The sequence below is a fragment of the Haemaphysalis longicornis genome, unplaced genomic scaffold (assembly GCF_048455015.1).
Source record: "Haemaphysalis longicornis isolate Haplotype H1 unplaced genomic scaffold, Haemaphysalis longicornis Haplotype H1 scaffold_9, whole genome shotgun sequence".
Lineage (NCBI taxonomy): Eukaryota > Metazoa > Arthropoda > Arachnida > Ixodida > Ixodidae > Haemaphysalis > Haemaphysalis longicornis.
This window is the reverse complement of record NW_027526460.1, coordinates 43674634-43695020: the sequence shown is the minus strand read 5'-3', so window position 1 is coordinate 43695020 and position 20387 is coordinate 43674634. Positions and strand designations below refer to the sequence as shown.

Here is a 20387-nt window from a genome sequence, read left to right as displayed (position 1 = left end):
AGGTATGCTTGGTTTGCAAATGTGCGCTTTGACGCTGGGCGGTCGACGCGAGGCACGCACACACGAGCGCTAGACATTTTCTTGGTTTTTTAAACTGCCGGTGGTAGCCGCAATGTTGGCCAATCTCCCTGCGTGGGTATTGTCGACTCGACAAACGTGCGCAGGGGACGCTGGGAGGTCGTCGCGAGGCACGCACACACGAGCGCTAGGCATTTTATTGGTTTTGTTAACTTCCGGGCGGCCACCGCGAGGCTCGCGCTCACGTGCGGACACTCCGCACTTGGTATTTTTAACTGCAAACACGAAAAACTACGATTTGCAAAACAGCTTCGCTGTTAAAAAAACTATACCACTATTCCGGGACGGCCTTCCGTTCTCATTTTTATTGATTTGAGCAACCGGATACAAGTCGTACTAATTTAACGATAATATTTCATCCTCATCGCAGCACTGCGTTCATGTGTACAGCATATTTTTCAACGGCTGTCATTTCTAACCTAATTTGTGTAGCCTTGCGCGTTATTAGTGCAGTCACTACACGTTGATATAACTCCAATGTTAGGATTGGCCAGCTCCTTTCGTGTTTGGAGCAGATTCCTTTCCAATCTCTCTCTCTCTCTCTCTCTCTCTCTCTCTCTCTCTCTCTCTCTCTCTCTCTCTCTCTCTCTCTCTCTCTCTCTCTCTCTCTCTCTCTCTCTCTCTCTCTCTCTCTCTCTCTCTCTCTCTCTCTCTCTTCTGTTGCGGGGTATAGTACTGGGACCACTGCCATTTTTGTGCACATTATTGACGTGTTCTGATCATGTGTCCTCCGCGGAAATTTAATGTACAGGTGCAACAAAAAGTACGCGAAGCACGGCTTCGTGAAATTAGAATATTTTTTTATGCGGCTGCCAGCATAAATAGAGTATGTGCGGCCAGATTTTATTTTAGAATGACTTTCTTTAAAAGTTACTTCGAGGTTGTGGCTAGGCACAAGGCGGAGAAATCTCCTAATATCTCCAACCCTTGCTCCGTTTACGTTTTTTGTTTTACCTGTGCGCACACGATATAGTAACTCTAACAGATAGACTTTCTGACCTCGAATCCAAAGAAAAATTTGAACTGACAAAAAGTCGAAACCATTTTTCGATAAGGTAACTATAAAAGCCAGCAAAAGTAAATATATTTAATTTCACTCACGAAGAAGATTGGGTAACAATTAGGATGTACAAAATTCTGTTCATAACTGCTCGCTTGAGAATAAAAAAACATGCTCATTTAAATATGTTGGAGTTGTGCTTGACACTCGTTTGTAACCGTATGATTCCCATGACTGCCCCATCTTCTAAGCTAGCACATGCATGGTATGTTGTTTAAAAAGGTGGGAGCACTTTGGTATAAATACTCGATTTTTTTCCTGCGGATTTGCTAGTAGCCATAGAACTTATCACGTAGAATCCTGGATTGGACAGACTCCACGTACCTTGATTCTACCTGAAGGTTGCAGAAACAAGCAACAAGAATTATCACTTGTACAATAAGCGTATCCAAGCAGGTACAAACCATTGTTTCAAAATATGGGAACACTGCCGTCCATTTACGTAAATTAAAAACAGCGGTCTTTGTTAGCAATTCACCTTCCTTTATCTGCATCTCCTACTGCCAGAAACCGTATAGATACGACGAATTTTATCAATGTGTATGCTTTTTTTCTGTACCATTGGCGAGAATATTTCTCTATCTTTTGGCCAGGCAAAGCAGTGGTCCAACTTACATGAAAGCGTCCAGCGTTGAGTTTGGTCATGACCTTCTTTATGAGCTCTTGAGGACATGGCGCGCCAGACATGACAGCTGTGGTAACATAATAAGCATCGATTATGCACAGCGTTCCTATATGTGCAGCTCAGCTAAATACCACGCATGGTTCATGAAACACGCACTTTCTTTTTTTTTTTTTCAGCTCGAGTGCGCCTATCAAGACCAAAGTCAACAAATGAACACGTGAAAACACTTGCCCCACCATCCAGCAACACATTTCCTCTTGGAGACATGCGATATTTAATATTTCACCGATATCTCAACATCTGCGCGATTCTTGCCTACCCGGAATGCCGCTGCGCAGCCGTTGTGTTCGTACACATTCGTTGGGAAGCAATTTTAACTATCACCACGGGCACTGAGTTGAAATGCTGGTAATTTAACACAGGGACGTACCGAAGAAGAGACTGAGTGGAAGAAGCACCAGCCTCTTGAATACGACGCCGAAATCCGCGCTATGCAACGCCTGCTACGAAATTATAACTCTAACCGCCTAGACAAAGTTGCTCCTCTACAGGCAATAAACGATTATTGCTTCTCTACAGGCAAGAGTTTGCCCAGAACACCGAATGTCTCTGAGGGTTACCAGACTTTCAGCGACAGCAAAGCGCAATGCTACGCGTTTTCGTCACTGTAGTAGCCACAAACTTTGGTAGATTTATTTTTCTTTCCATAACTTTTTTACCGTCTGATATTGTGACAATTAGAGCAAAAAGTTCTGCGGAAAATTAGAGAATTATATAATAATGCGTAGCATTCTTATGCCGCTCGTCTTGAGTGTGAATTTTTACAGACAAAGCTCTTGGTTTTTCTAAATGCTGTCCGACCAATTATCTCCATTTACGCTATTTTAACGATTCGAAGTAAATCATTCGCGAACTCTGCATTATTGTGGAATTGCAGGGCGTTATGCGGATTGCCATTTTCAGTACTGGCTTAATATTTTTTTTAATTTAGTTTCACCAATTATCTCCATTTACGCTGTTAAAACGACTACATTTGGAACTTTCGGGAAATCTGCATTATTCTGGAAATGCAGGGCTTTGCACAGTTAGCCACTTGCCGTAAATATTTTTATATTTGTCTTATTTTTTTAGTGTTTTAAGATTTCTTTGTACCAATTATATAATTTACGCTAAAATAACAATTATAGGTCTAACTTCCGCAAAATCTGCATTATTGTTGAAATGCAGGTCGTATACGGTTAACGATTTTCTATATATTGTCATATTTTTGTTATTTATTATTTTTTCAAGATTTCGTTCGGCCAATTATCTCAATTTACCCTATTATAACGACCACAGGTGTAACTTTCCCGAATCTGCGTTACTGCGGAAGTGCAGGGCGTTACAGGGTTCGCCATTTTCCGCATTTTTTTTATTTTTCCTATTTTTTAATTTGTCGAAATTTCGTGCGACCAGTCATCTCAATTTACGCTCTTATAGCGATTACAGGTGGAACTTCTGCGACATCTGCCTTTCTGTGAAAATGCAGGGCGTTACACGGTCCTGGCTGTGGGGGTACTCGGCAAAGAATGCTGCGCATTAATACGCTTCGCTTGCGAAGGGCTCTAAATTAACGCCAATCACACCTCTTTGCGAGCAGGAGCGCGACGCAGTTTGCACGCTGCTTCAGCAATCACATCCCGCCAACCTGGTTAAAGTAAGAGTAACTTGAGTACGTAGAAGGCATTTGATGGAGGGCATCAGGTTTTGCGTGAGTGCGTCGGCATAATGGCGACGAACAAGCGCCTGTCCATCAGCCGCTCACCTGCTAACGAGCACGTGTCGACTCCCGCGTACAGGTATAGCCGGGTCTACGCTTACGTCGTTGCGAAGAGGCAGCGGCAACAAGGGCGCGCTGACTGAGCTCACCTCGCCTTGTGAAGCTCACCGAGTTTAATTTTTAAATTGGCGCCGCCGTTCCATTGTTGATGCGTTTCATCGACGTGTGGCAACAAAACTGTCGCACACGTTTTCAGATCTGATCGCAATGTGTTAATAAACCGACGTCAATTATGTTTTTCATAAAAATTGTATTACTTTCAGAAACAGCATAAAATAGCTTTCATTACAAAAATATGGCAGTTGACCTTTCTCGGAGGAAGTCGGTGAGTGCATGAAATGCGAGAGTGATCCTTTCTCGAGGAACCCACCTGCTCTGGGTCGAACTGTCCGCCTCTAAGATGTCCCAAGCTACAAACGCCCCACCTTCTACTCCCGCTTTCCCCACTTGACGTAGAGTCTTTCTGCCACAATAAAGGCTACCTCCTCCTCCTTTTCCTCCTCTTCCTCCTCCGAATGAGCAAGCGAGCAGGCGAGAAAAGAAACCGGCACTCCTAGCACCTGATACGCAGGCTCTATATTTCATTCTTGGCATGTGCGTGTAAATTTGAAGAACGTTTTCTTCGCCCAGATGACCCTCTCAGTCACCGGAATATTAACTACCGCGAAATCTCGGACAGTCCTTCCTCTAGAAGGTATTACTCATTGATCTTCGACTGAAGAAATAATACAGGTTTCATTGCTATCTTTTACACATCGACCTTTAACGAAAAAAAAACTAAACCAGCAGCTAGTACACGACACCCATGCACACGCAAGGTAATACATACTGACTACTTATTAAGCCGGTACTTGACCAACTTCTGTTAGTATCAATAATTATCGCTATTGTTGCTCCGAGCCAACCTAAGCACTTCTTAAGGGAACTTGCGAATGCAAAAGCATGAGTGTCCATTTGAGCGCTTCATACGCTTTGCTTTCGCTTCGCGTTCTCCAAGGGCATTTTAATTTTTCCGCTCCAGAAGCTTCGCTACAAGAAGCCTGCACCCGCATACCAAACAATGGCACCCACTTACAGCACACAGTCTATTTCAACACATCAGAGAAAGCATAAGGATTTATTGAATGTCATGTCATTCCGAGATGCACGGTAATGAAAGGGTCAACCAGCACGTCCCTGGACCCGCTTTCTGGGCTGCCCGCAATCACAGCCAAACCCAGGGAACTACGCCCCCGACACTCATCGACACTCACCACTCTCCAAGATCTCCGCGGTTGCCTTGCACAAGTACTCTGTGTAGGCAAGCGCAAATTGGTACCATCTTAGCCCCAGCCAGAGTAGCCTTTCTACAAAGGGATGCCAACGCCACCAGCCGAACTTTCTCCAAGGCTCTCAGCGAGAACTACATCTCTAATGATGCAGTCAGTTTCCCGGGGCGAGAGCAGCACTCCATTCGCAAGCCCTAGACGACCAGCGCCGTCTGACAGATTTCGTCAATAAATTTGTTAGAGGAACCCTGAACTGAGGGTACCTAACGAGTGTGGTAGTACATTCAATGAGTCTTTATTCATTAACTCACTCGCGATCCGGCTTAGCGCTTTCGTATGGCTTTGATCTGTCTCCTAAGCGTTGCGCTGCTGCTCCTTTCTGCCGCCGTGTGATGGGACGGTTGGAGACGATGGCGGATTTCGCAACTGGTCTGTTCGGTGTTCTGGCTGCGGTCTTCCGTTCTCCCTTCGTCTGCGGTGTACTGGTCCGACCATCTCTCATAAGTGCCGAGTTTTAGATCGCGCTATCGAACATCTCGTGGTACAGAACGCTTGACAAGGACCTGTATTGCAGCTTCCGGCGACGACTTTCTCGTTCAGTGCAATTAGTACAGCTTCTCGTGAATGAGAGTACGCAGGCGCCGTACCGACAAGACAAAGCGCGTACCTCGACGTACGGAGGAAACGTCGCGTTGCCCGTGTTCCGCGTGTTGGAGCATGTCGATGTACATTGTCGGGGTCCCGTAGATGAAAGTGCACCTGCAAGAATAACGTCAATGGTTTAGGTAGAGCGCAAACGGAAGATACTTGAAAGAAAACTAACTGCGATCATACTTTTCATTTTCGATGCAGTCTAAACCAGCGTCGGCTTTGAAGCTCGGTGCAGGCATGACAATGGTGGACCCGAAAATGACAGCCGACAACAGGCCGGCAACGCAACCGTAGCAGTGAATGAGCGGCACATTCAGGCAGATGACCTCGTCCTGCAGGAAATAGTTGCTGTAGGAAAAGGTAAAAACGCACCCCTGGGAAGTAACAATCGTAGAATAGTAATTTATTCCCATCGTTTTTTAGGTAGGTGTATGTGGTAACACCATTTATATTTAGTGGGGGGTGGGGGGTGAAGGGAGGTTGCATAAAGATAACGCTTTCAAAGTGATCAGCGAATAAAGTAATGGTACAGCCCTCTTTCCGTCCTTTACTGTTTCATTTTGCTTGCGATGATATTGATTAAATTCGCTGTACCTGGCACAGTCACTCTTTCGTCGTTTTTTATTGTCCTCATCATCATCATCACCGTCATCATCATCGTCGTCATCATCACCACCAGCCTATCTACGCCCACTTCAGGGCAAAGGCCTCGCCCATCAATCTCCGATTATCGCGGTCCTGTGCTAACTGCGACCATTTGTATGAATATATTTATCATATTCCATAGACCGACTAACAGATACGAAAAACATTGATTGATTGATTGATTGTTTGTTTGATTGATTGATTGATTGATTGATTGATTGATTGATTGATTGATTGATTGATTGATTGATTGATTGATTGATTGATTGATTGATTGATTCAGGGGTTTAATGCGCCGATGCTACACAGGCGATGAGGTGCGCCGTAGGGGAAGGCTTCGGATTAATTTTGACCACCTGGGGGGGTCAAAACCAAACGTTACCAAAACCAATGACTAACCATACGAACAAAAATGTGTGTTCGGGAGAAATTCAGAGAGAACTTACTCGAGGTGAATGGCTAAAGCATATAATATAAGCTTCTTAGGACTAATCTAACCCAGTGCAAGGCAGAATTAGACTCGTATTTATATGTTTTTTCGTCAGTACAATGGCGTACACTGCAGGCTGGCTCCAAAGTTTAACACATGTACTGGTTACAAATTATTTACAAATCTCTCTCGAGCGCCTCTTCTTGGTCCTCTTGCACCCAATGGCTTGCGCTTTCTCTGCACAAATGGGCAATTTTTATTTCGGGCGCACGAAGCTCACGACCGGCTTTATGGACAGCGGCCTGCATGTTCATGCTAAGTGATTTCTGCGCACTACATTTGTATGGGGATCCAGTGCAGCGCAAGCTGATTACTAAAGAAGGTATCCAGAAGATACCTTCGACATTCTAAGATAACTACAGCTGTCATTACAGCAATGAACAAGGTTGGGCTATCATACCAATCATACCAAGTTCTTCCATTTGTTAGGCTTGAAAGCCAGCGCGAATGAGCTGCTAGAAGCGTGGCTTTCATTCTTATAAACAAGCCGCACCCATTAAAGAAGTTCGCGTCACTCTCTTTGCTGGCAAAAAAACAAACAAGAAAACGTTCTGTTTCCGTGCAAAACTGCCGGGCTCTCACAGACATAGTGGCCCTGTAGGAGTCAGCAAACTCACGAGGCCCTTCCTGTCAAATTTTGCACGTGAACTAACGCAGCTTGACAAAAAGAAGGCTTCCGAAATGAAGCCAGAGTCTAGAAAGTTTCTCAAAGTTTGAATGAATGCATGGAAATGCTCAAAAAAAAAAAATTACACCCTCTTCCCGTAGGGGAACCCTGAGTAGCAGCCATGGGGTCGACTGAAGTTCTCATTAGTTTTCAGTTCGTCGTTTCCGTTGACGTTCAGCTTCGCGTGCCTTCGTTGTATCAGTAGCTTCTTGACGTAGTTTGAATGAGTGAAGGACATAAGGCGCGTTCGTAGCACATGCTCCCGTCTCGGTTTGTAGCGCAGTGGGAAGAGCGCCACGTACCTCCCGTTACGGCCAGAGAGTCGTGGGATCGAAACCGGGCGCCACCGAACTATTTCTTTTTATAGTGGACTGCGCTGACGTCAGCCCAAACGCTGATGGGGCTGAAGAGACGCGCATGCGCAGTAGAGTGCGGACAACGACAACGAGGGAGGGTGGGACACAGCACCGAGCATGAGATGCTTCGCATCAAATATGCTAATCCAGCCGTCGAATATGGTACCAGTGTGGTTTATTTGGGCATGTTGATATTTGTATAGCTAAGACCCGGTTCAGGACTGACCAGTAAGTTGCAGGAGCTCAATTTATTTGGAGTCAATAAAAAATTCAACGCCTCCTCATTACAGTGGAGATGGGATACTAGCGAAGCTGAGTTGGTGGATAGCTATAATTAATTATGTATGGTGACTCACTATATTGATCGAATAAAGACACGTACACATGACTTCCTTAGGATTAGTTCTAAATTAACAGTCATATAATCTGTTTTAGGATAGTTTCGATAAAACAAGAGCTACGGCCGTTTTCTGTAGCCATACTCTTTCCGTATACGTCGAACACGAAATTCTGTAATGTTTACAGCTTCCATGTGAACTAATTGTGGCATGTAAATGAAACTCGGTATAATGATAGAGTCGCTTTAGCGGCCAATTTTGTTATGACTTTTTCCAACATACCTACACCATATCGAGAGCTATACAGAGCATTTTTGCTGGCTCTGGAGCGAGCGCTTGCGATTCTTTGTCAACATGACCCGACAGACGCCAGCAGTCTCGGCCAGAGCTTAGCGCAAGACAGCTTGGCCGTAAAAACACATAAACACACAAGAATTCAAAGAAAAGCCACTACTGTAATCGGTGCGGTCGATACTATACACGGGTCCAAGTTGCAGCTGGCTGCAACGGAAGTTTCCGCTGTGTCTCATCACCGCAGCCGGATGTTACTGCGCGCGGCGCAAGTAGTGCGTCACTGGGAATATTTTAAACATGGCACGAGCCGTTTCCGTGATTTTTTGGACTTAATACGCTTATAAGCTACTGCAGCGACGATAAACAAGCTACGTGAGCAAAGGTAGACGACATCACGCATTCATAGCAATCTCCTTTCAAAACACGCGCGCCCGTTGACCTCTGGGTCCGTCGTTTAGGCGGAGTAATACGGTACATAAGGTATTGCCGTTCTTAACTTACGATACGACCGCCGCGTTTGGTCTTACCTTACCAACTGGTGTGAGTCATGTGACAACCAGTTCGCACTGTGTGCGAAGCGAGTCTGGCGAAGTCCCTACTCAGCTATTTCTCGGTCCACTGGCTTCTTCAATAGGCGCCGGCTGCGTTAGCAGTTCGTCGTCTTTAAAGCCGATCTACGGCGTTACGACCGATCTACGACCATGCTACGGCGTTAGCTGGACGCGGCATCCATAAAATAATAGTCCACAAAAAATGGCAGCAAATTTAGTGAAAAGCGAAATTGGGTGATCATTTGGCGTGCACCCAGGAACTGTTCTATGCTTTAAAAAAATGAAAGTAGCGCGACATACTGGAGTTGCGTTGTAGGGTGGTGCTGCCCTGTATATAACGGTAGATGCGTGTTCTAGTGCAGTTGTCGCACGCTAATCACTGGCGTGGGTCCACAGAAGTGTGCTCACCTGCTTGTGTAGCTCGAAGCTTCTGCCTACCAGGTAAGCGTTGTTGACAATATTGAAATGGGACAGTTGCGCAGCCTTCGGCTTCCCCGTCGTACCCTGCGCAAAACGTTCCTTATCTTCGAGTCACACGGGTAGCTGATAAAAAAGAAGTTGCTGCGCAGACCTAAAAGTAAAATGATGTTGCATGCAGGTGAACATAATAAAATATAAGGCTTAATTTTTTATCCCATGCAGACGTACGCAAAATGTGGCTTATGCTATTTGCTTGAAGTGTTTGATATAGATTAGTGTATAAGGCCGATGAGAAAATATCTGCGATACCAATCTGAACTCTTCAGAAACGTTGAAAGGGACACAGAAATTAGTTGTTTTCATTGTTTGAATTGTTTGATTACCTTACAACATTAAAATACTATAAAATTCCTACGCCATGTTTACAGTTTTTCGATTAATTTACGGATATTTTGAAAGAGAAAAGAGCCCTTAAATGTCCAGCTTCCGACGTGACACTTTTCCCCCCGATTTGCTTACGGCAACCGTGACGACACACCGGCAAGATCGCATGGGTAAATTTGACGGATTTCTAGAATGTTTAACCTGCACAACCTGCGCATGAAGAATAAAAAGACGGTATTAACTATGGCATGGGGGTAAAGCAAAAGGCAGCTTGAGGGAGCATCACGGTGAAGACTCAAGCGAACAAATTATGGTTCAAAATAGGCACTTTTCGAACATGCTCAACACATCTGAGAGTGTTATCTATGGCACGATATGATAGACCTACGTTCTCTAAACAAACACAACCGATGAATGAAAGAAAATAAACTTTTATGAAACCGAAGTTCTCTGAAAAGGTGCTAATATGGCTAAGGAATCATCATCATCATCATCATAATCATCATCATCATCATACTCCCCAACAACAACAGCCTACTAAGTCTATTGCAAGGCGTAAGCCTCTCCCATCGACCTCCAGCCGCCTCCGTCCTGCGCTGCTCGAGTCCATTCTTTGACTCCGATTTCCCTTATCTCGTTTCTCCATCGACTTATGGCCTTCCCGTCTTCTAGACTCCTCTCTCGTTACCTTGATGGCCACCTGCTGTCATTTAGCCTAACTACGTGGCTAGCCCAAGTCCTTTTTTTTCTTTATTTGAATTATCATAAGGAAAGCTATGGCTGCAAAGGAAAGCCGTATGGCTGCATTTAGGTGGATGTCAAACTTTCCTTTACAGAAACATACTCCACCTTGGAGATTTCCCCTAAAATCTGGTCGATTAGTTTGTTCTCTGATCCAAATAGCTCGTTTCCTGTCCCTGAAAAACTCCTAACATTATTCATTCCATGGCCCGCCGGCGGGCGTTGTTTCTCCACTGTCTTTCTTCCAAAATTCTTTATCTATTTCAATGACCTACCGCATCCTCCCCTTTGCCCCTTTGCTTTCCTTGGCTTTCTTGACAGCCAATCCTTATTTCTGTATTATTTTCAACGAGCCCCTCATTTATTTCCCATTCTGATTCGCTATATATATATATATATATATATATATATATATATATATATATATATATATATATATATATATATATATATATATATATATATATATATATAGAGAGAGAGAGAGAGAGAGAGAGAGAGAGGGATAGAGAGATGTTTATTTTATCCTATAAAATATATTTAAATTAGTAAACTATCGAGGCATGCTATGCAAATAGTGCCCTCAGATTGCTTAGTAACTACAGCAATAACCATTATCAATTAGCTTAAAACAAGCAACTTAATGTAACAACATTACTTAAGCCCCAGCAGTCCCACATCGGTGCAAAGCAGGTTCATTACTGTTTCTAGGTCATGTAAATTATATTGTACAATAACTCTACTGCTCACAAATTATAATATGTGCAGACACACCTGTTTTCTTTTTATGTGAAATTAATTACGGGATCTTGAAACGACTGGTACAGATTGCGTGTTATATCTTTCCGGTTCGATGAAACTAAGTAGGTAGTAGGTAAGCACAATGAAAAATATATTCAGTGTGTTCAGTTCGATAAACGAACTCATTAGGTGACGTTCATAGAAGTTTTGCGGGAAACCTGTTGCTAGAGTAAAAAAAAAAAAAAAAAGACTTCTTTGGATCTTGGTTGAGACAACATTTGTTTCGAAATACTGATGTGAATTTTTTTAGCTCCACAAATCGCCGATACAGTGGGTGGTACGCATAAGGTAGACAGAATATTTGATCCTGTCATGGCCAAAGAAGAATATGCAATGTTGTCTTTTTTATTCAATAATTTTATTTTTGTGAACACATCCTTCCTCAAATAGGGTCTCAACGACATACTTTAAATATCTGCGTAACGTATACGGCTGTGCACGTGTGAAAGGCTGCGCTGTATATCGGTTTCTCTCTGTGCCTCCTCTCTCTTAAAAATGATGGCCAAAGCTGCAGGGGCACTGAAATAGGGGAACCCCTTCTCTCAAGAAGACACCCGTCTCTAACTGATTTGAAATAAAGTCATTCATTCTCCTCCACTCTAAATAAAGCGCATAAATGAAAAAAAAATTCACGCATCTCCACGAAGTGAATCATGACGAGTGGGCGAAGCACTGGGGATCGTTCTTACCGTAAATCACCCGTGGCATTGCCCTCTCGCGCATGTAAATGAGAGGCAACGTGTGTGTACAGCATATGCAATTCCAATCCAATCCAATCCAACACGATTCAATTTAATCCAATCCATTTCAATCCAATGCAGTCCAATCAAATCCAATGCTCCTCGCGTATGCGCAACACTGTGTACACGGACGCCAAGTCACGGACAAAGCGAGGTCCTGAGGTGCTTCGCACCTAATACATCACCTCAACACCGTGTCATCAGCGGTCACGGTATTGAGTGTGGCACGGGCCGATAATCATCACACATTGCAGCGTAAATAGTCTTGTTTTGCGTTCATTTGAACAAGCCATTACTTGAACCCTGGGACTTCGCCAAGAGGTCAAAGCTCGCTATAAAGCGATACGTGAACACACCCGAAGACCATTTGATTTGTTATAAGTAGAGAAATTTACTCGGACGTTTTATGCGTTCGCACTCTCGTAGAAACATTTTGGGGAGTCTCAGTTAGTGACATTTGCTAATTATGACACCATAAAGTTACGCACACTATTAGTTAACGTAACCGAAGAATTCCATGCCACTTTTGATCGCCTTATTTGACCGTTCGCCTTCTCGGCGAAGGGCGTGCTTCTTACAGAAGTGAACTGGAGGTTGACGGCGTCGTCCATCTGTAGCTTGGAAGAAACGCACCGCATGGTGTTCAGTTGTTGGCTGGTGACGGACTCCATCATTTCCCTGAAGGTGACCGTACCCCTGCGGAAAGCACGCGTATGGAGGAATTTACCCAGAAAAAAAAGGCGACATTTGGGTAACTCGATTAGTAGAAGTCTGATCCTAGAACCACAGTAATCCAATAAGGCCTTTTTGGGCTCGTCTAGGTGGGTTTAAAAATTCTTTTTTTCCTTATACCATAGAAGTGTGGAATAGACTTCCAGAGTATGCTGTTGCTAGTTCCAATGTCAAATCGTTTGATTGTTCTACCGGCAACACAAGACCTAATGTATGTTTTGCCATTGTGTATTGTTTTCTTGTTTGTACTCCTCCCTGTAACGACCCACAAGTGAGGGTTACAGCATAAATAAATAAAAAATAAAAAATACAGTAAAAAAGAGACATTAACAAGTAGGCCAGCAAAAAAAAAAAAAAAAACGCAGACGAGCACGCAGAATACTTCGTAGGAATCACTGTTAATTTACATAAAAAGCGTACACTATTGTCTTCAGTCACAGCCGAAGAACGATGAATAACACCGGCAAATTGCTTACGGCTTGGAATTTTCTCCGATGATAATCACGTGCTTGAGAGCGGGCAGCCTGCGAATGAAACAGCAGGCACAAGTTTTGAATATTTGAGAGTAAAAAAACAATCGATGGTATAGGGCACAAGGCGTGTACCCGATCTAGCGAAGTCACCGGGAACCGCTAATTATTTCGTTAAATTGAGAATTTCGTAAAATCGGGACTGTCATTTTACAAACTGTTGATTTCGTAAATTCGATGTCTAAAGTCTAAGGGAGGCGTATTCCTGCAGCTACCATGGCATCGTAAATGCGGCGTCCGCGGCGCTCTCCTGCTGATAATTTAGCAATGTGCTAAACGTCCGCTGTGAAAATAATCACACGAAAACGCTAGGGGTTCTGGGGGAAACTAATTTATTCCCTGGCCCCAAAGCCCGTGATTTTCGCCGGCGTGCGCTTCGTTACTATTGGGCGTAAGACTATTCGTAGCACGCAAGCGCGGTCAATTGCACCTATATACCTCTGCTGGCGTCATCCAGTGTCACTGATTGAAAACTGTAACCGCTCAGTTTACCTTAAGAGCTCCGTAAAAACAAAACTAGATGTCTCGTTCTTTTTTTTTTTGTTTGGTTTTTTGTTTTTGACGCGGTGCCAAAATCTTTGTGGCGTTCTGACGAAACACATTCAAAATTGCTCTTTTGTTTTCGACATACTTGGTAAATAGGGAATGGAACTGAAGCTATTTCGTTATTTCGAGTTCATAAAAGCATTTATCCGTATAAACACCGCGCATCCAAATTTTTCCGTTAGTTACGACATTTCGGAAGATCGGGTTTCGTTAGATGGAGTATTGACTGTATTTGCGTGGGCCGGCGAGTTGACGGCTGTCCACGCAATATTATGATACTTAATATTGTTTTTTGTGTGTAGCTGCTGCCTACACGTAAAAAAAATTAAGTGGACTCACCAGCCCACGCAGGAATGAACTGCTAACAAATACCTAAAATATCCGTGTGAAACAGAACATGCCGTGACCTTTACATAAAATGTGCAGCCCACCTTAGTCACCTATGCGCGAGACAAGGACACGACCCTTTACTTCGCCACGCTTTATCGAGGGCAGTTCTGGCTGCTTCAGAGAGGAACCGTGACATCCCTCTCTCACCAGAGCTAAAGAGGACAAGGTTGACAATAGGCCGATCCGAGTTCCTGCACGCTAGCTAAACAATGCCGGAAATCTTGTGCCTCCACGACACACACTCAGAGGCGGCTAAAGAAGTGATTAAATGTTTCTCATTTTTTCGCCGCAATTAGAAGGACTGTAAAAGTTGTAGCCATCGCGAGCACAGACCTCCGTGATTCGCTTACCGCAGAAGATACATTTTAATGAGAAAGAATTAAATAGCCCAGTGAGCGAAAAAGCCGGCGTTGGCGTCGTCTGTAGCAGAAAAACACTGCCCAATAATGCTATCACCTGCGTAGCCTCAGCTTAAAAAACTAAAAAGTAAACGTGGCAGGAATGAGAATCGAACCTAGCGATGCGCGGTGGCAGCGAAATGACTTAACCACTATTTATATATCTCCTTTGCAATTGTTACGTTCGAAACCTACCCTATAGACTCTGGGAATTCTTCGTGAATTCGCCGTCTTCACTGGAAGCGCTAACTGATTTTTCACGATTGTGTCAGAAATTTCCTGCTGGCCAAATAAATATGTGGCATTCGCAAATTCGAGGTTTCATGACCTTTAAAAAAAACCGCATCTAAGGTCTACCCTTTTTTGGCTTCTTACGGTACAGAATTCATGGCTGGCATTGCATAACTGGGCGAAAGGTACCAAAGACAACAATTTACTTTTCCTTTCCTCTACCACGAAAAATCCGCGCATGTAACACTCTTTTTGCGATTGGCTATTCGTAAAGTTTCTCAAAGCCTTCGGCAGGAAGGGTTATGTCACACGCGATGCAAAACTTCACGAACGTAATTTGCAGTGGCCACCGTTTCATTTCTTAACAGCCGAGCTCTTTAGCAAATCGTGATTTTTCGTGTCCGCAGTTAAAAATGGGCCGTGTCTAGAGTGCCGTCCGACGGTATTACAAGCGCTCCACTATATCGACGTCCACCGGCGTTTTGTGGCAAAATTGCCGCGTCTGGCAGTACATCGCTCGAGATAACTTCAAGCTAGGCAACCTAACCTAAACATAACATAAAATAACCTAACGCACACAAAGAAATCATTTAAAACACCAAAACGAACCTAAGGTATAAAAAATACACTTCAAGTAAATAATGAAAGAAAAAACAGCTGAGGCAAAAGCCGGTCTCGAACCACCGACTTTAGGATGAAGAAGCTAAGACGGATCTTCTACACTACAACGACTTTTTTTTTATTACCCTTTTTTCAAAACACACGTCAAGTCAAGGATAGATTAAAAACCGTCTGCCATGCTTTGGCTGTCGGAAAAACTTACAATAAACATCAAAAGTAAACAGCTCTTCCAAAACTGGCAGCCATTCGTGGTCTGGGTCTTGTAGCTTATGGATCTCGTACAGCATGCTAATACTTTGTGCAAAGTACTTGCTCACAGTGAGCGCTTCAGGATCGGCGTGGCGTACCGCCATCCTTGTCCTCTAAATGGCATGCAGGCCTAGAGCCATGATAAGACCGTACGGCACACTACTATCACTTTCTACCTATAGAAATCGTATGCCATCTGGTGAAACGGACAGGTCTTTCTTTAACGTCCTTTGCATCTACACTACAACGACAGACACTTTGGGCGGTGCTAGCCTAGTGTTAAATATTCGAGTGTTGTCGGACGGCACTCTAGCCATGCCTGCAACGATCAGATAGAGTGCCGTCGGACGGCGCTCTAGACACTGCGTAAAAAATACCACGAAATTGCCGAGCGCGCGCACGTGAGCGGGGGCTTCGCGGCCACTGCCCGGCAGTTGACAAAAAAAAATGCTTAGCCCTCGTGGGTGTGTGCCGCGCGACGACCGCCCAGCGTCCCCTGCGCACGTTTGTCAACCCAAGCATACCCACTTAGGAAAATTGGCCAAGATTGGCAAAAAAAAAAAAAAGAACTCCAGTGTTCGCCGAAATCGTGGCAAAACTTGCACGGAACGAGAAAGACGCGTCATAGCGTACTCCCCTCCAAGGTGATGTCCAATGATTACGACTTCTAAAAACAAATGAAGGAAGCTCACAGATATAGCAACAATGATGGAGTGAAGGTCATTGTGGCAGGGGAGAAGAAGCAAATCAGCCGCAATCGTGGACTTACACCGTCGTGATGGTAATGAAGGTTGCGTAAAGCTTCGGTACCTCGAAATCTTACGCGTTAGTGTGAGCTTCCCTCATTTTTTTTTCTTTGCTATCCACCTCAACTCCTACCGCCACACAAATATTATGCCCCCAACCCAGCACACATATCACATGATTAGGGAACACTCACTTACCCCTTTCCACACTCCCGTTTCTCCCCCATATCTCAGGTTGCTACCCAAAGAATGCCTCGCATCAAAAAAGTCTTAGAACATGACCGCTGAACACCGCGCCCCGCCTTCTCAGCACCACACCCATGGGAACGAAGAGGACATCATCCCCCTTACGCTTTCGCCCTCGTCCTTTACTGCTTACTTTGCGCTTTGCAGTTTTCCAGGAGCGCTTGACTCCAATTCTGGGGCCAGCTTCACCAGCATTTCGTAGAAGTCTTGTCTGGAAAATTTCTCCGACAAGATCACGGCTTTGCAGTCCGTCTGAAAAGATTGGCGTTGCGGTAAGACTCAAACAGACCGCAGTGCTGGATTCGGGGCATACATGATTGAGGCAGAACTCAAGCTCGGGGATCTGGTAGGCCGTGTTCACGTTGACCTGGGAACAGAAAAAGAAAGAAAAGTTACCGCCAGCTTCCTCACAGCTATAGGTAGCTGCCTGCCAACGATTGAACTCCACCTGCAGGTACGCACCAGAACTAGTCCTGCCTTTGCGGCTGCAAAGAACACGACTGCCCACTCGTAGACGTTCGGAGCGATGATGGCTATTCTGGAACCGGTCCCCAGCTTCAGGGAGATAAGGCTTGCCGCGAACTGATCAATCTGCGTTCAGCGTGACAGAATTTACAGTGCTAGAATTAATACGCACACACTTATCTATTAGGCCACCTTTGTAAACCGGGCCATTACTATCAGCGAATGTATATTCTTGCTTCTATCACAAACATTACGATGAATTTCTCGGGGTAAGCAGAAGCCACTTAAATCCTGTTAGCTGCTCCCACACACAAGCGTGATAACGTCCCTTACGATATCATTCAGCAAGACAGGGTGTCCCGGCTATCATGCACCAAGATTTCAAAAAAAGAGCCATGGCGTTACTCCAAGAAAGCCTAGTTCATAATGTTTCCAGTACAGCGAAGTAGCAACCAGTAATTATTCGCTATCGAGGTTCATTACCTAATTGTAATTGATTATCCAACTCGACAAGTACTCTCCTAATCATTAAAGCATTAATGAGGCACGTGTAGGTAATAAAAAAATACCACCTGACGGCGCTCCCATTCGCTTCATAAACCAGCGCCCTCAAACAAGCTGATTGAAAGCAACTGCTTTGCCTGTCACAAGCCCGAAGAGACAGGGCATCACCTTGATTATGGCATGCATAGAAGGAGCAGCAAAAGCAAGTCTCGCGGGAGCGTGTTGCAGATAAGGCACAAACTCGGTCCCAAGTTCTTATTTCTTTCTTTTCTTTATTTCATACTGGCTAACTCAGCAGCAGCTAGTTTGAGACCACTTCTTTATGATGCGGGCGGTAGCAGCATCATGTGGTATTTTTCATATTTGGCGGTGTTTCTTTATCAGTCAGAATAAATGAGTACGCAATTAGTTTATCGCTGAAAATAGCGCAGTTAGACGCTTCTCGTGGGACCTCCCTTGTAGGTGCCTCCCTGAGGCACGTACAAGTGTTTGAGGGACACTTTCTTGATTAGGACAGTGCCTCTCGAGTTGAATAAGTAATTCCAATTGTGTAATTGAATTTCATTAATGAAAAAAAAATTACTGGCCGCTACTCATCTGTACTGGAAACATTATGCACTAGGTTTCCTTCGAGTAACTCAATGCATTGCTACTTTTAAAATCTTGGTGCGTGATAGCTTGGACAGTCTGTATAGTGCTCGTCAAACGGTTGTGAGAGGCAACAGTTTGTACTTATTCCAATCAATGATACCGCTGTTCCCGTCCATCTCGTTTTGACATAGCTGCCACTTCCGTACCAAATTCAATGCATGGATTTTTAAAATTTTGAATAGTTCCGTGAGGCATTTCGATTAATATTAAGAGATTTGACGGTTCGAAACAATTAGGTGACAGCACATAGGAGTTGTTTGAGCTATGCCTGCAACTGCGCCAGGATGCGGGCAGGATACCCACAGTGCTGGAGGGGAAAAGGAAGATCGCGCATAGCTCACATCTTCCTTGTATTGCTCGAAGGTCTTCCTGATGGACTGGTGGCAGGACACGATGGCCACGTCGTCGCCCTTCTTCTCGGCCGTCCTGTCCACCACATCTCCGAGCGTGCAAGGAAACAGCCGTTCCTTGCCCGGCCTGTGGTAGTAGCTGAGTCTGGACAGTACTCTCCTAAAAGTGGAGCAAGATACAGTCACTATTCCAACTGCACCTTCTCAAACACTTCTTAATAAAGAGTGGGCGTTTTCTGTGTGCATTTAACGCACGCAGAACCTACGATAGGCTCTCAGCAATGTCACCTGCGACCGGCTGACAAAATCGCAGTGAGTGCATTCGCAATTTTCGCTTTTCATGCCGTTCAACGGCACCAACCGTAATGTCTACCGTTTAACGGCGCCAGCTGTGGCGCCTATACTTGTTATTCGGTATAACATATTATAATTTTCATCGCTGGAGTTGAAAACTAGGCTAAAGGACCAAAGATAATGATGTACTTTTCAAATGCTCGTCCACAAAAATACCGCTTTCCTAACGCCTAAATGCTGTGCTCTGTCCTGGGCGCTTGTCCTGTTTCTTCTTGTGAATGTTTACCTTAGCACCTGAACCTTTCCAAAATGCATTCAAATTACGAGCTCAGCAACGCATCCTGGTCGGCTGTGTCCTCTGTGTGATTGGCTGAAACGCCGTAATGTATTTAAAGTTCTTGGTAGGTAGCGTTATGTCACAAATTGGCAACTTTCATTTGCGCGATATGTCGCGTAGATTTACCTCGGAGGAAACATCTTTAGTATCCATTGCCCAAAAACGTGCCCAAAAATTTTGCGACCCTTCGCCGACGTGAAATCTACGTGAATTTGCAGCAGCAGTCGCTTCGCACAAGGTGGCGTTTAACGCTGTTTACTACCTAACGAAAATGGCCAATGAAACTGTTGAATGGAGGGATTGGGAATGGGATAGGCCTGGCGTTTTCTGGCACTCTCATCCCTGATGGTACAGGGCACCGGGTTGCGGGCAGTAGTTGCAGGTTGCCTGATGTTCGGTCACATATATGACATGGAGGAGGATGCGGTGCAGATAGGTGTTGGTTTGACGTTTTATGAAAGAGGTGGCTAAAGTAAAAAAAAATCATCAGCCATTCCACTTGGCGGTGGGGGATGACCAGCGAAGCTTTTTAGCACACAATGAGACGAGCCAGAACTTACGTTAAAGGTAAGAGCAAATTTTAGCGGGCCATCCTCTACGTATTATAGATACGTATAATTCGGCGCATTCCCAAAGCTTATGCGGTTTAATGCATTAGGCGGATTGTGCGTTGATGGGGAAAGAAAGCTGCGACTGGGAACAAGGTGACATTCCACATTATGGTTACTTGGTGCGGAGTTTAGGTGCGTATAGGTTCCCGCATGCGCGATAACCAATGCATCTTAACTCAGCGCAGGAACGGCTTGTGCTGCTTCTGCACGTTTGTTCTATCGGCCACTGCAAGTCAAAATGCCCCGTGTGGAGAAACGAGTGGTCGCAAGTGCGGCTCGCTACGAGAGAGAGTGGGGAAAGAGAGAGGAGTGCTGTGCCTCCGGATCAATGCCCTGCTTCGCATCCTCCGGGAATAGCAGGGGGCCGCGCGGCACGACGCAGTGTAGTCAGGCGGTTCCTTTGCGCTCAGAGAAACTCCCGCGGCTCCCCCCTCTGCGTCAGCCTCGTCCGGCGAAGAAAAGAGTTACTCGCTACATGGGGTCTTCGCCCCAAATACGGCGTTCGACATGCTCGCGCATTTTTATTAACGCGTAGTATTATTTGCCGAGTTCCCCCAC

At 44.8% G+C, this 20387-nt stretch overlaps 1 protein-coding gene across 1 annotated transcript in view; it reads right to left on the bottom strand.

The window, feature by feature from the left end:
• The window catches only part of LOC144153660 (medium-chain acyl-CoA ligase ACSF2, mitochondrial-like), a 35079-nt gene that overhangs the window by 8733 nt on the left and 5959 nt on the right, over positions 1–20387 (bottom strand). Inside the window, exons 2-11 of the mRNA XM_077685323.1 lie at positions 18579–18747; positions 17080–17208; positions 16931–16984; positions 16751–16869; positions 13137–13184; positions 12507–12624; positions 9251–9346; positions 5685–5833; positions 5518–5609; positions 1754–1830 (exon numbers count right to left, since the gene is read on the bottom strand). Of these exons, the coding sequence (XP_077541449.1) occupies positions 1754–1830; positions 5518–5609; positions 5685–5833; positions 9251–9346; positions 12507–12624; positions 13137–13184; positions 16751–16869; positions 16931–16984; positions 17080–17208; positions 18579–18747 (1051 nt within the window). The remainder of the gene's footprint in view (positions 1–1753; positions 1831–5517; positions 5610–5684; positions 5834–9250; positions 9347–12506; positions 12625–13136; positions 13185–16750; positions 16870–16930; positions 16985–17079; positions 17209–18578; positions 18748–20387) is intronic.